Source organism: Gracilinanus agilis, chromosome 2, assembly GCF_016433145.1.
Source record: "Gracilinanus agilis isolate LMUSP501 chromosome 2, AgileGrace, whole genome shotgun sequence".
NCBI classification, from domain to species: Eukaryota; Metazoa; Chordata; class Mammalia; order Didelphimorphia; family Didelphidae; genus Gracilinanus; species Gracilinanus agilis.
Window position 1 is genome coordinate 110,072,255 of NC_058131.1, and position 16,191 is coordinate 110,088,445.

The 16,191-nt window shown below is 36.0% G+C and overlaps 1 protein-coding gene across 1 annotated transcript in view; it reads left to right on the top strand.

The window, feature by feature from the left end:
• The window catches only part of VRK2 (VRK serine/threonine kinase 2), a 93,008-nt gene that overhangs the window by 55,656 nt on the left and 21,161 nt on the right, over positions 1-16,191 (top strand). The window contains exons 8-9 of the mRNA XM_044663360.1: positions 3,921-4,053; positions 15,400-15,520. Coding sequence (XP_044519295.1) covers positions 3,921-4,053; positions 15,400-15,520 — 254 coding nt within the window. The remainder of the gene's footprint in view (positions 1-3,920; positions 4,054-15,399; positions 15,521-16,191) is intronic.

Sequence of the window (16,191 nt, forward strand, 5' to 3'; positions counted from 1 at the left end):
ACCCTATTCATTGAATTAGTTGCTACGACTTATTGATTCCACCTTGGTAAAAATCTTGCATCCATCATCTCCTTTCCAATTCTACTGCCTCCGCTTTAATTTAAATCCTCATTAACTTTTTGCCAGTATTTTTTAATTGTCTCCTACCTGGCCTCCCAGCCTATTTGTACAGGTTTGAATATATCACTCTGTTGCTTAAAATACTTCACTAGCTCCTCATTGCCTATAGGTTACTCTAGAAGTCCCTTAGAGTAGCATTTAGTGTCCTTTATAATCAGACTACAATCTGTCTTTTCAAGCTTTCTAACATTCCCTTTCACACAACCAAGCATTTACTAAGCACCTACTATGTGTCATGTGCTATGCTAGATGTTAAGGGTACAAAGACAAAGACAAAAATATTCCTTCCTTCCCTTACTTCACATTCTATTGGGGCACACACCACATAGCAGGTTAAGTGTAGTCTCTCCCAGTGCATTCACTCAAGCCATTCTTGCCTTGCCCAATCTGATGGTCCTTTCTCAGTCTTCATTCTTCTTCCATCTGCCATTTTTCTGAAAATCGATGACCATTCTCTTCTCCCTAGACTTTTATGACACTCTCCTCCCCACCTGTCTATTGCTCCTCACTTCAATTGTTGCTCCCTAACTGCTTTGCTTATCTAACCTGGCTCCAACTAGTCTTTCTAGCCCTATAATTTAGTGTTCCTTATTCTTAACTTCTATTCTTGGACATAGCAAAACTGGCATTCTCTCTGCTCCTCATAGGGGGCATTTCATGGCTTGTGCCCATGTTTTTGCACTGACTCTCCCCTAAGCCTGGACTGCATGCTCCTCCTCATGTCTGTCTTAATAGATCCTTCTCCTTTCAAGATTCCCCTCAAGTACCATATTTTACATAAAGCACATATTCTACTACTTAACTGCTAGTTCTCTTCCTCCCAAATGATTAATATTTAACTATCTTATATTTGTTCTTTTTTCACCAATTCTCTCTCTCTCTACACACACACACACACACACACAAAACTGTCTTGCCTGTTAGAATGTAAGCTCTTTGAGAACAGGATTTGTTTTATTCTTTATATTTACATCCCTAGCACTTAGCACAGTATCTGAGCCATAGGAGACTCTTAATATTTTGGGGGCTAGTTGTTTCAGTAGACAGAGAGCTGGCTCCACAGTCAGTTAGATCTGAGTTCAAATCCAGCCCTAGATATTTACTGGGCAAATTACTTAAATTTCATTTGCCTCAGTTTCCTCATCTACCTTGGCAAAATCTGGTTGCCATCATCTTATTGCCAATTACATTTTCTCTATCTTAAATCCTCATTAACTCAGTTTTCTCATTATATGAGATATTTTAAAAGTGCTTTGTACATTTCCTAGCATGTAGTAAGTGCTATAGAAATACTATTCACTCCTTCCCTTCCCCTTCTTTGGGAAAATGGAGATGCTATATACTAGCACCTTTCTCTCAGAGTTATTGTGAGGATCAATTAAGATATCTGTAAAGTGTTTAACACAGTGCCTGGCACATAGTAGTTGCTTAATAAATGTTTGGTTGATTGATTAATCTCACCTGTCTGCTTATTGAAATCCTTCTCTTCCTCTCCCAGCTAAGGTGCTTATCTCTTTCATGAAGATGTTATTGAGCCACCCTTTCCCCACCCCAATAAAAAGTGAATATTGCCCCCTAGATTATTTAGAGCATTTTGTCTAGACCTTTCCTTTGTCTTCATGACATTTTTCTTGGTATCCTTCCCTACATTGGATTGTAAGAGCCTTAAGGGCGGAGCATATGTTGCTTTTCATATCTCCAGTGGTTACCTTTTCAAATGCTTTTTTTAGTCAGAGAATTCCTTTAAAAGGAAAGTTCCCAGAGTTCATTTAAAATGATTCAACCTGTTTTTTAAAAGTATACATGTTTTCACATAGCTTCTTTTGCTTATTTGAGGGCTAATACATGAACATCTAATTATAAAGCTTATACTTTAAGACAGTGATGGACAAACTATTCCCCACAGGCCAGATTTAGGCCAGGCCATAGTTTGCCCATCACTGCCTTAAACAATTCCCTAATTACTACATCTGGATGTGGGGGATATCCTGCAAGAGGATATTTGTATATCAATTGTGTAAAGAAATGAGCATCTGCATTGTTAGAGTGCCTAGTTCAGTGTACTTTGCTTGAATTTGTGATTTCATTGATGTAGATAATCATTTTATACCATGACAATTATAACCCTTCTGCTATTTCCTACTTTAATTCTAATCTATATTTTACTATTTGTCCTCCATAGAGGATCCATCTGATTCATGTAGGCCTTCTTCCTCTTCTTATTGTATCTTAGGCATGTCATAGTCAGATTGCAAATGACCATCCATCTGTTAAATCTTATTTTTATTTCATGACTAATCTACCTTCTTTTCCAGTCATGTCCACAGTATGTCCACAGTAATGTCTTTTAGGTCACTTCTCATTGCTGGTGATGACATGCTGCATTCATCATGGCTCTTTTCATTGTCTTTGGAATTATTTGAACCTTCAATTCTAATGAGATGGTGGTGTTCTATGTGGAGAATGTGGTTCCACAGCCCTTTTTGGCTGCAGACTTTTGAGGGATTTTTCAGTTTTGGAAATGAATAAATGGAACATCCAATAGAAACAGTTAATTCAAATGTTTAACTATTCCAATAGTTTCTATTTCCTTGGGGTAGAGATCAGTGATTTCTAGGACCTCAGTACAGAATAGTATTATATTGAAAAATAAAGGAAACCCAAATATCATTTTCTGTTGCATCCTAGCTAGCTAACTAACCATTCTAATAGACTACTCTTTGTCTTTGTAGTTGAAAATATCTCCTAATATAATGTTAGTTTTTTCATAGCTCGATTGAAATTAAAGTAAGAAAACTATGTTTTCTTTCTATAGATATTAATTATGAAATGCAGGTTCCACTGCTTTAATTCTGTCCTCAGGCAGCCACCTCATTAAACTTCAATTCCACCACAAAAATTTAAAGAAATAGTAATGTAGCATTTAAGGGAGGAAAAAAAAAGTTGATTGGTTTTTTTTTTCTTGGGCAGCCTTTACATACATGCCTTGGAAAATACCATTTTCTGACCATGGGTCAGAATAATTGTCTAGTCAAAGCAGCTCTTCATTCAGTGATGCTATAGCTATAAAACCAGCTCCTTTTTTCCTTCCTCTAATGTAATTTGAGAAAAATTCACTTGGATTGCTTTCTGACTTGTAACAATCTATATTCTGTTTGGGGATCTTGCTTGCAGTTCTGACTCACTTGCAAAGATAACAGTGATGATATGGATTGGTCTGCAAGGCCAAAAGTCCTGCATTGATGTTCCATTCTTACCCATAGACAGCTTGATGGTGTTTTTTGAAGAGTCATTGCCTTTTACAGTGTGTCCACTGTTTTTATGCTTCTTGTTAATAGGAACTCGTATAACATTATGTTTAAGTTAAAACAAACAAACAAACAAAAACCTTTGCAGTCTGCACCCCCTCCCCTTCTTTTTGTCACATGTATGTGTGGCAGGGAGTGGGGTCTGGGGAGAGACATGGGTCTTCAGTATGAGGACAGATAAAAGACAACATTGCATTTTATGATGTCTAGATGCCCACCTGGAGGGAAAAGAGCTTAGGAACAAAATAAAAAAGACAAAAAAATCTAACTCAGCCCAGAAATAAGATATGACTACAGTGAAGGAAGGATTTAAATGGGGAGGTTAGTTGTTATAGCCCCCAGTTGTATGTATTTTATCCTAAGGCACCATTTGGCTTAATAAAATGGAGATCTAAGGCTGTCTTTAACCTATCAGTTTCTTAAGACTTAATTATAAAGGTTATACTTTCAGAGGACAAAAGCATTATTCATTTGTCTGTTCATGTCTTCCAGGTTTATCTTGCAGATTATGGACTTTCCTACAGATATTGTCCCAATGGGAACCACAAACAGTATCAGGAAAATCCTAGAAAGGGCCATAATGGGACAGTAGAGTTTACCAGCTTAGATGCCCACAAGGGAGTAGGTAAGTTTCTTTTTTATTATTTTATTTCAGTAGTGTGATTACAGAATGAGTAATCAGGCTGCATAGTCCATTTCAAGAGGGGTGAGATTTTGAGCATTGGTGAGATTGTATCAGAAGGTGTGAGCTACTGTTATTGCAGTGAATATCACTTCTGACAGTGGAAAGAGCTAGAGATTGTGAAAACTTTTGCTTATGTAAGTGAGAAAGGGCTCAAGATGTATATATTGAGCAAAACTTCATGTGTAGTTTGACTAGAAATTTTTTGGTTTGCACCCTATAGGGCAGGAACTTTACCTTTTCTATGCTGTCAGGAATTTTTTAGGCATGGTAAAAAGTGCATGTGTATAGAACTGTCCCCATTTTTTGCAGTTTCCATGTCAGAATGTTTGAAGATACATGTCTCAATGAAAGGTGGGGAAAACATCCAGGCTTTTTTCAAAACTGTAAAGCGTTAACTTTTCAAAATCTCTTCCAGTCGTCTTTCATATATCTTACTTATTTAAACTCACTTTGATGGTATCGGAAACACATTTGCAGGTAAATTACATACATAGTCCTTTTATTGGATATTGATTGTACTGCCTTGCATTCCAAGGCAGACTTAATTCAACAATTCCCTAATTAGTTAAAGTCATAACCTATGTCTTGTATTCATTTACCATTAATTAAACCTTAGCTGTTTATTACACTGCAGTCCAAATCCAATAGCAGACCCATAGAGCCATGGAAAAGGGAGTGGGAGGTCAATATTGAAAATATATGGCACCAAGTTCCACTGATGGCTGCCTTGTTCACAATCAATGTGGTCAATGCAACACAACTTTCTTAGTTGCTGTGTCAGCAAGACAAAAAGTCAATTCGAATGTTATGCTAGTGGAAAAAATGGCAATTATTGAAAGACTTTGGCTTGCAAAAAAAATTGTCTTTATAAAATTTTATTTTATTTAAAAAAATGTTTTCAAATATACTAACCCAATTGAAGTGGTATTTTGTTACCCTTTTGGAAAGGATTACAATGTCACTAATTACAATTAGAAACTTGCACTTGTTAATAGCTGCTGAACTGTTACCTTAAACTAATACTTTCTAACGAGTTTTAGTTGGCACAAACAACTGTGTATTATTGCCTTTTCTATTAAAAGGACCATTGACCATGTAATGTAGAGGGTCTTGATAATTTGCCAGAACTATTAAAACTCATGGTAGTTTAAGATAGGCCAATGGAAAAATGAAATAAGATTGTCAGCTATATTTCCTTCCACCAAAGAAGTGTTTTCAGGGTAAATTTTTTTTCCCTTTTTTCCTTTTCTTTCTTCTTTTTTTCTCTAAAAGATTGGTTCTCCCTTTCTTGTCTAGGCTGGAATTACATAGTCTACTCATGGGACTGAACCCACTGTTATTAGTACAGAAGCTTTGACCTACTCTTGTTTTCTAACCTGAAGTAGGCCACATCCTTGTTCCCCAGTCCCAAAACCTGGTGGTCCCCCTTCTCCTTAAGAGCTCTCTATAGTAGTGCTAGACATAGGAAGAACACCCACTTCAGCTTAGAAATCTTGAACTCAACCACCAGCTGTTCATCAGGGATTACAGGTATGTGTCACCACACTCATCCCAGGTTAAACTTTAAAAGTTGAATGAATACCTTTGAGTTTAAAATAAAGTAAGCTACTATTCTTATTCAGCTATGATTAAATTTGAAAAGTAATAATTATTTTTATATTTACCTCTATATGCCATCTTTCAGGTGGCCAGTAAATGTATTTTAATTTAGATTTGACATACCTAATGAAAACCACTTACAAAACTAGGTTTTCATCCAACTCAGTCATATTTTAAAATGTTTACTGATAGTTTTTAGGTTAAAACTTTTTTTCTGCCTAAATTAGTTGCAGATTGTATTTATTTTTATCTTTGCCAGATTATTGGCAGAGTGAGGCTCTTGGGGGAAATTTAAGATGTTTTTCTGACATCACTGTAACTGGAAATTTTGCATCTCCTGAGCTGGCATTATTTTGTTATATATAATTGAACTACATATGATTGGTCCAGCTATTTCACCCATCTTAACAGAAACAACTACTACACTGAGTTTACTGTAACTTTTGATCTATTTCTTATTAATCACCCTCCTCATTTTCTCAGTAAAAAATCCTTAAAACTAATCTGCCATAGAACTTTCTGGCACCCTATAGCAAGCTAATTTTGTACCCAAGGCAAGGTGCCACTCTACCCCAATGGCTTGGCACTTTCAGGGTAGCAAATGTAATAACTTTACATTTTTTTTTCTACACCTTCCACCTTTACACACTGAGGCAAGCTTTCTGTTTGTTATGGCTACTACCCTGGGTACTATTCTCTATTGGGTAGGGCTATGTTTTACCATGCCAGTTCTAATTGTTTCATTCTTTTCCTCTAATACATGGAATTATGATGTAAACAGGCTGTCTTTTATCAAAAAACAGGTAGTGGTTTTTTTTTCTACTGTCCACTAAATTTTGGGGGTCAATGTTTTTTTCTTGGAAATAGTTACATTTTGGCCAATAGATTTTTGCATGTAGGCTCTTGATTTGTCAAGAACGAAACTAAGATCACCATTCATTTAGAGAATTGATCAAATTCATAATTTATTTCCTTCTGTTTTAGGCTTAATGCATGGGTGTGACTTGCTTTAAGCAAATGCAATATATTAAAAATCAGTATTTATTGAAAAGATAGGTTAATCAAACGATAATTTGCAAAAGGATTCACATAGGATTCTAAATAGAAGGCTTTACTAGTCAATTTAAAATAGGATTTGATTTTTATAAAAAATTTTTGAATCCATATGTTGCATACATTGTAGGTGTAATATGCTTTCTTTCTCCTTTTTCCATTTATACTTTTTGTGCACAGTTCCTATAAAACTGACTTCTGCCCATACAGGCACACTGGAGAAAATATGGAAGGATTCAGAAGATATCGTCAAGTAAACAACTGTTTCTGAATTTATGTCATCACCCAGTCCTTTTTTGTATTCCGGGATTAATTCTTTGGGCATTTTATAGCATAACCAAATCCATAATCTTCTCCCAGGAACAAACAGCATAGGGAAATACAAACAAATACACAAGGAAAGCCATGCAACAGACCCTGGGGATGAATTGTTCTTCCAAAAAGAGGTCTCTGCAGGCTCTCATGTCATTCCTCCTTTCAATATGCTCTATTCTACAACCAAAATATCAAAGCTAGTTTGGGAACACTAGCCCACTGGTCCAAGTTTTCACTCATTTTATACACTCCCTACAGCTAGCTTCTAGTAGAAAACAGGCTTATTATATACCCTCTGTAGGATTACTAAAAGGAGTTTTTGCCTTTGCACTCTAATAGCTTAGTTGCCCTGCCTCCTTGATTTTACTGCAAACTGTGAGATTCAGTAAAGTCAGAAATTCAGTGAAGTTATTTTTCATATCATGTGGTTGGTTGGTAGATACCAACCTCCAGTTTTTAAAAAATCTCATCTGGGGCATTGATGACAAAATAGAACACATTTAAACACTGACTCTCATATTTACCAGACATGTGCCCTTGGGTAAGTCATTTAAATCTTCATAGTCTCAGGTTCATAATCTAGAAAAAGAAGTAACAATCAAACTTATCTTACAGGGTTATTTCAAGGATCAAGTGAAATATGCAAACCACTATTTAAATGTTAGCTACTGTTATTAGTTCTGAAGCAATTAAATACTGCAAAAGATAAGCCCAGCCATAGAAAATGGGAAAGAAAAAAATAACATTTTTGATCTACACTAAATTAAATGAATGAAATTCATTATGCAATAATGAATTTTTTTAAACAAATTTTTTTGTCTGATATTTCATTGACTTATCTTGTAATTGTATCTAAAGGTCAAGCAAATGAGAACCATAAATTCCCATGTCTATGAATTGAATAATAGCAGTAGTATGGTGTCATGACTAAAGTAGTGGAGTCAGATCTAAATCCTCCTTTGGACAGGTAGTAGCTTTGTTACCCTAGAAAAGTCTTGAAGCATCTGTGTGCCTCAAGCAACTTCCTAGGCTATACCTATTATATCATAGGTGGTTTGTGATCTGTTCTGTTCCCTTAGTAGGGAAACCCCAAATGCACTGGGTTCAAATCCCTTAATATTCATTTATTAGTTTTTAGTACAATAATTATCTAGCTTAATTTGATAGTAGCACTCCCCCTTCTGCTTTGAAAGCAAATAAATACCATAAACACTTAATACATAGAAACAAAGAAAATTGTCAGAATATTTGATATGTACCCAACTGTGAAAATTCAGAGTTGTTGACATTTCCACGTTTGGTTATACCCAGTGAAATATTCTAATTTCAATTTAGAATTGACTTATGAGTTGACCATTTATGGTTGTCTGACAAGAATATCTAGTTTTTGCTACTATTTGTTATGGTGATCTGGGAAGTGAAGCTCTAAACCTCATTTTTGTTTGGAATAATTGGGTTTTTTATAATGAAGTAGCTTATAAGAGGTGATTTTTGCCAATCAGCTTTTCCATCTCAATATCTTATAGTCGAGTTAAAAAAGACTTCTTTGCTATTAGCTTGTTCTATTATTGCTGACAAAAATAAAAAGATGATATTACTGATGCAAATCTTATATACATTTTTAATTGTGGATTATTTCAAACTCAATTCTTTCATGTGACCCACAGGTATTTTCTGAGGGGCAAAAATGCTTCATTTATTGTAAAATTAGAAGAAAACACATTGAACTGACTTTTTTGTTGTTGATTTTTCTTCTTTATGAAACACAAGATGTATAAAAACCACACACTACTTCAGGCTTGTTGCCTGATAATTAAAGAGAATTATATCTGCGTCAAATGCACCTTTTTAAAATTTGTTACATTGTTAGTAGTGTTAAAAAGTAATATTTAGATCAATACATAGTATGGATTTTTGTAGATTTTCTACTCACTGAGGCATGCAGTCAATACCTAATTTCTCTGGAGATATACTGCACTTAACATATTGAGCTTCTCTAAATACCTCAGACCTGTGCATTGAGTATGTAAGACCCATTTTAATTTGCCATCATTGATGACCATAAGAAGAGTATAAGCTATCCAAATTACATTCTTCTTAAAATATGTTGGTGTATCCAGGGAATTCCGAGATAATTTTCCTTTTCACAGTAGAAGGAGATATTACAGTACTGTATTATTATTGTTTTTAGCCACTTGCTATATATGCAGGAAATCTTAAGCTTTAAAAGTGTTATTTCTCACATGACTTCCCTTCACTCATAATCAAGCCCTCAGATTTACAAAATGTTTGTGAAGTAAAGTGAAAATATATTTACATCTTTCAAAACCTGGAAAAATGACATGGTTTATGTTCTCTACTAGTTTTATTTAATGGCAAATGACAAAAAAATTAATCCCTTTCTTAATGAGTTACCACATTCAAACAATGGCTAGTCAAATAGAGAAGTAGGCGGTCATGTCTCCATGTAGATAAAATTGGCTGTTTTCCATAGTCTTTATGTCAGCTCTAATAAAAAATATGGTGCCATACGTCATCCAAGAAGCAACATTTGTTGTGGACACAATTCTTCACTTTTCCCTTGCCTTCCCTTCTCCCTCTTTTCAGGTTTGGCATTTGGGGTTGGCTTTTCAGTATTGGCATAAATTAAGCCATAACTGCATTTCTTTGTATTCCTAACAGAACTTTTTTTTTTTGGTTTTTTTTTTTTAAACCCTTGTACTTCGGTGTATTGTCTCATAGGTGGAAGATTGGTAAGGGTGGGCAATGGGGGTCAAGTGACTTGCCCAGGGTCACACAGCTGGGAAGTGTCTGAGACCAGATTTGAACCTAGGACCTCCTGTCTCTAGGCCTGACTCTCACTCCACTGAGCTACCCAGCTGCCCCCCCTAACAGAACTTTTTGATTGGGTGATAGTCATTCTATCAGCTAAACCAATCTAAAGCAAATTAAATCCCCTTAGCGAGTTAATGCATGTAGTGACTTTTATTTCTATGATGTATACTATTATGAATACTATCAATAGCAATAGCACTTCACTCACAAGACAATTGACTTAAATTTTCCTTTGATCCTCACAAAAAACTTGAGCAGTAAGTGCATTATTATTTCCATTCTATAGTGGAGGAAACAGAGGCTTAGAGGTAGCACCAAACCTGGAGTTAGGAAGACCTGAATTCAAATCTGGCCTCAGCTGTATGATTCTAGGGAAATTGTCTACCTCAGTTTCCTCATCTGTACTCTGAAGATACTACAAGCGCCCATCTTTTTAGATTTTGGGAGGATAAAATGAAATATGTTTTAAGTGGTTTGCAAGACTTAAAGCACTGTATAAACACTCTAGATAATAATGAAAGCAAGGAAGCCAGGGGGCTAAGGAAAATTTGAGCCTAATTCCTGAGTCTACATTCACTGTTCTCTTTGCCTCATTATGCTGAATTTTATTCTTAGAGGGGGCAGGCAATTTGACCAGAATGTGTCCGAGTCATGACTTGAACTCAGGTCTTCCTGGCTCAGTATTCTGCTTGGCTACTCCTTCAGATTCTGAAAGTAAGAGCAAGTGTAGCATGGCAGTTCTGTACAAGTGGAGGATGTCTCTGCACTCCGGAGATCTTCCCATTGATGAAATCACAGGTCTGGGCCCCAGAAGTCATCAAGAGCATCTAGCTCTTTAGCTTTCCAGACAACTAAATGAACCCTAATTTTCATTTGTTGACAAGGTAGAGAAACAGGAGACCTTGTTCTGCTGATTTTCCAAATGTTCATCATCAGCCTCTTGGGGAAGGATTTCCTTGCCTTGGTTATTTTACTGACTTTTTCCTTCATAGAGTAGTCATTGAGCTAGGGAGGGAACAAACATTCACCATAGCACCTTTGTGCTAGCCACTCTGCAAAGCACCCTGCAGGCCTGGAGCTATTATGGCTCCCATTTTACAGTTGAAAACTGAGGCAGAGAAAGGTTAAGTGACTTGCCTCTAGGCTCACACAGCTAAATTTGAATTCAGGTTCTAATGAACTTAGGTTCAGTACCTCCTTGTCCATCACTTTATTCTCTTTATCACTTTGCTGCCTAAAAGTAGATGTTTTCTAATTCATATTAATCTATCAAATGATTTTTCAAGCCTTATAGTATTAGGAACAAAACAGGAGAGGGGCAAATAACAGGCACATCCTCTAATCAGTACTCTCACTTGCCTTTCTCTACATTCTAGTTAAGCTCCATCCAATATGGATGGAGATTCTTTATCCTGTCCTTGACCCTAAGCAATTAATTTCCCTGAACTGACCACATGTTTTGTGAAATTGGAACTAGCATCTGATATTAACGTAATAGCTTTACTATATGGTTTTAGGTATAGACAACAGTAATTTCAGGTAGGACTTGGATGACACGGCTTCTGCAATCCCATCCAATGCTGAGATTCTCTGAAAGTAACTCTCCAATAAAAGAAACTGTGGCACAGGAAGACTTTTTAGAGGTGGTCCTGATTGGATTTTAGACACTGGCCCACATCTTTTGCCCAGTACCCATTTATCTTTGGACCGACAGGATTTTACAGGATCATAGATCTGAGGCTAAAAAGGAGCCCCTGTCATTTCCTGTTTAGGAGAATAGGGCCTATGGAGTTTAAAGCGACATAGCCAAACTAAAATTTTCTGAGGTAGAATTGAAGCCAAGGCCTTTCTCTGAATTTATAGGCAGTATTTTTTTCAAGCATATCTTCATATGCTTGAATGGAAGTACCAGTTTTTAAAAGGTATAAGCCTACGTGACAGAAATTTTGTCTTTGGTTTTCTGTATACAAGTGTCATTTTCCCTCCAAAATAAATTGGTATAGCATGAAAAATAGTAATAAAATATCCCCCTGTAAACCTAGAGCACAATCTTCTATAGCCACCCACAGTTTCCGTAAGAAGAGTAATTATATATATAGGGTAAAATGTACAACTGCCATAAAATCGTTCTAGAATCGCATTCTGGAGAAGCAGAATTAATACCCTTACCCTTCTGCCAATGAGGGTCTGTGAATTAATTATATTTTCAGAAAATGTTTGTCAATTGTGCAGATATTTTAGAGTTAGACTCAGAACTTTGAGAGCTTCACAGGTTTGAAGTTACATGTTTCATATTTAATAGGCTAAATATAAATTATATACCTAGATTTAAAGGGAATTTATTGTTTTAGAGGAGTATTCTCTCCTGTTTCAAGAAAATCTAGGTAAGTCGGCCTTTATATTAAAAATTTACCACGTTTCTCTGAGAGAATACCACAGATTCCAGTTTGGATCCTCTGACATTTCTCACTAAACTATGGAATGAGTACAAGTGATTCAATTAATTTATCACCCCAACTTGAAAATCTGGTGCATTTTATGGCAAAGCATTCGTATTAAGAGCTTATTCTCCTACTAGACTGTAAGGCTATTGAAAGCAGGGATTGTGTATTATTGAATCTTTATGTCTCTCTATACCTATCACAGAAGTCCATACATAGTAGGTGCTTAATAAATGTCTGTAGAAGGATGAAATTGCAATTTGCAGTGTGAGCCAGGGGGCATTAAAGGGTAAGAGGTGGCACAAACCCACAAAGGGTAAAAAATTATGTGAAAGGGAAATGTATAACTTATTTATGGTCTTTATGATTTCTTTGAAAATAGTTCTCTAAAAAGCAACAAAATAGTTTACAAACTCTTCAAGAGAAATATATATATATATATATATATATATTTTTTTTTTTTTTTCATTTTAAACCCATACCTTCTGTCTTGGAGTCAATACTGTGTATTGGCTCCAAGGCAGAAGAGTGGTAAGGGTAGGCAATGGGGGTTAAGTGACTTGCCCAGGGAAGAGAAATGTATTTAAAAAAAATTAAACTTTAAACTGTTTCAGCTGTGATCATTCTTTTTTAATTTAAATGTATTTAATTGTTAATGATGAGTCAGAAGTAAATTTTTTGTTTTTAATTTATCAGTGATTAACTCATTTTACTTTTGTGAATGATATTCTTGTCAGCAAAATCTCGACTGCAGAGAAATACCTTTCTAAGATATTTTTGAACCCTTAACAGTTCTTTAAAAAAATTAAGAAGAGAAGAAATAATCATTGTTAGAATGTCTAAGGTATAAACTTCACAAAAAAATGTAACTTATAAGTTTATGCCCTCATCTGAAGGTAACAACTGCATTCTAATTCATTAATTCCCTCTTTAGTGGTGGTTGTAGGAGACTATCAGGTAGTCTTCATCTCCCCCACCTTAAGAAACAGCGGCCTCAATAGCAAAATACTTACCTACTTTCCTGTAGCTCTGAAATTAATGTTGGGATATGGGTGCAGGAGATCAGAAAATGGAGAAAAGATTGAAAATGTGAATGTATTTTAATTAGGTAAGGCCAAACTATAATGGTAAAGTAAAAAGTTAACTCTCTAAGGGCCATTTCAGATGAAGACCAGTTATGGAAGATTGGTTTCAGAAATCTAAACGACTTGTGATTACTTATAGTTTCATATCAATTACTTCCTTAGTAGGGGGAAAAATAGGGGAAAAGGGAATGCCCATTCTATTTTCATTTTGACAACTTCTGCAAGGATCTACTTGCATATAGTCCATGTCATCCAAACAGGTGAAGGATGATCATTTTGTGAAAATTGGAAGTTCTGAAATCAAAAGCACTGGTTTATATGGGGTAATCTGGAATGGCCATAATGGAAAAAAAGGCTTTGTAAAAACATCTGTATGAATGGAACCATTCCACTATTAATGGGAGATTTATTACTGAAGAAATCGCTACAGAACAGCAAGTGGTAGAGATTGTGTTTTTATTTTAATATGAGAGCCAAGTCTTGCATTAGGACATTGTTGAATCTGGTGCAGGAAATAAATGACACCCAAGGGATCATGTAGCATTCTGCTAGATTGAAGGGCCTTTAATAATCCAATACTCTAATAGCAGTTAAGATAGAGTATGTGTAAGAGCTAATCTTGTCTTTTGCTTTTATAATAACTTATGTATGGTAACAAGAAACAGTTATGATGTGTTGGCACCATTGCTCTTAGTAGATGACTTTTTAAATTAAAAAATAAGTTTACTAAGTGACTTTTCAGAATTTATTTAATGAAACCCCATAAAATATGATACCTGTTTACAGCAGGTTTAATTCATTGTATTATGCACGACTCTCTGGGCTTATATATTTCTGCTCAGATTCATTCTTGTAGAAATATATAGTCTTAAATACTAGTCTATTGATCAAGCCAACTTTGGAACAATTAGAAAAATAGGTGATACTCTTGAGGATTTGTTCATCCATTAATATGAGGGCTTGTCAATCAAATTCTAAACAATACTTTACTAGTTTTGTCCCATTTCTCTAGATTTTGTCATCCACTTTCAGGAGAACAAAGTATCTTAAAGTGACATATATCATTTTGCTAAATCCACTCTGCCTGTGTCTAATAGCCTTTTAATTATAAGGTAACTTACAGTAGCCTGGAAATATTCATTTCTTCTCTTAATAGAGGTATTTTTTGTTTGTTTTTAGGAAAAACTAACTCAATTTCAAAATTGAATATTGTAGCTGGGGTTTCTCACTTAGATTAGGAAATTCTTGGTGGTCCTTACTCCCTCTCCCACCCTCTACAATACCCCAGTGGTATGTCAGCACTCCTTTTACCTAGAAACAAACCTTACAAGACTTCAGAGCATCCTGTCCCTGGTCATACCTCCATTGCAGCTTAGGCCCAGGCGAGTGTTTGGAAAAAATGTTCAGAGGATCCCAGAGTTCTCAGCTGACACTAGATGGCAGTTTTGCCATTCCTTCTCTAGCTTGCACGGCTGCTTGTAGCAGCAAAGGAAAGGCCATCAATGTTTAGTCTGCATTCAGAGGGTCTCTGCATGACCAATGCAGACCCCATGGACTTCCTGGAACATGTGTTAGTAATTTAGTTGCAGACATTTATTTCTTTGTTTTACTGCTTGGCTCTTTTGAGAAAGTGTTGGTGCTGGGTTATGGGCTGTCTGGATCATGTCAGAGGCCATGGGGATCAAGTTCATGTGACAGGCCAGACTAAGGAAGGATGAAGTTGGAGGAGGTGAGGAAACTGACCCTTACTTTCAACAGCAACAAGTCACTGCCTGTCTGTGGACTGGGGCCAAAAGCCTGGGCGTTTTAGTTCTGCTCCAGCTGAACAAACAAAATACTTTTGCCCATTTGGCTTTTTCATATTTCATCTACAGTAGTTCAGTCAAAGCCCTTTCTATTTCTCAAGGAGAAGTCCTTACCCTTCATCGTTCTTTCTCTCTTGATGCTTACTCCTTTAGCCCCATCTAGACGAGGCGACCTTGAAATCCTCGGCTACTGCATGCTGCAATGGCTTTGTGGGAAACTGCCCTGGGAACAGAACCTGAGAGACCCCGTGGCCGTCCAGACTGCTAAAACAAAGTACACAGTTTTAAGTATTCCATCATTTACAAAAGCAGGTCTAAAAGGAAACATCAAAGAGATCTGACATCCTGGAGAAGATCGCCTTTCACCCTACATGAAAGCTAAAGCAAATTTCTTTAATTAAAAAAATATTGTAAGAAGCACTGGGAAGATGTAAACTCTGAGAAGCCACCCATAAATATACATGTAGATGAGCTCTATAGTAAGAATATTTGTTCCCTTTTGAGGGACTTCCAAAGCTAAGGTACTAACTAGATAGTGTTATTTTCAAAGCGTAACATCTTCATATCATTATATACACAATTAAATGAACATTGAGAATCAGGTAGAAGTAACAGTAACTATGCCAAGCACCAGTGTTAACCCAGGGACAGAGTGAACCATTTATTGTTTTTCAACATAGAATGTCTGTCCTATTTCCTGGGACTTAAGGGGAATGTGTTCCCTTTTATAGAAAAACCTTTTGTTTAAAGTTGCATATAGGCAGCCTTATTAGAATTCCAAATCCAACTTTTTATCAGCCAGAATCTGTGTTAGAATGAGAATTAGGTCAGAATAAGAACCCAGCACATTTCTGCTCTTCCATTCTCTCACTGATCAGGCTTGAGAAAGCCAATTGCACACTGCACAAAGTAACCAGTTTTTCATTATAGACCAAGATATGCTCG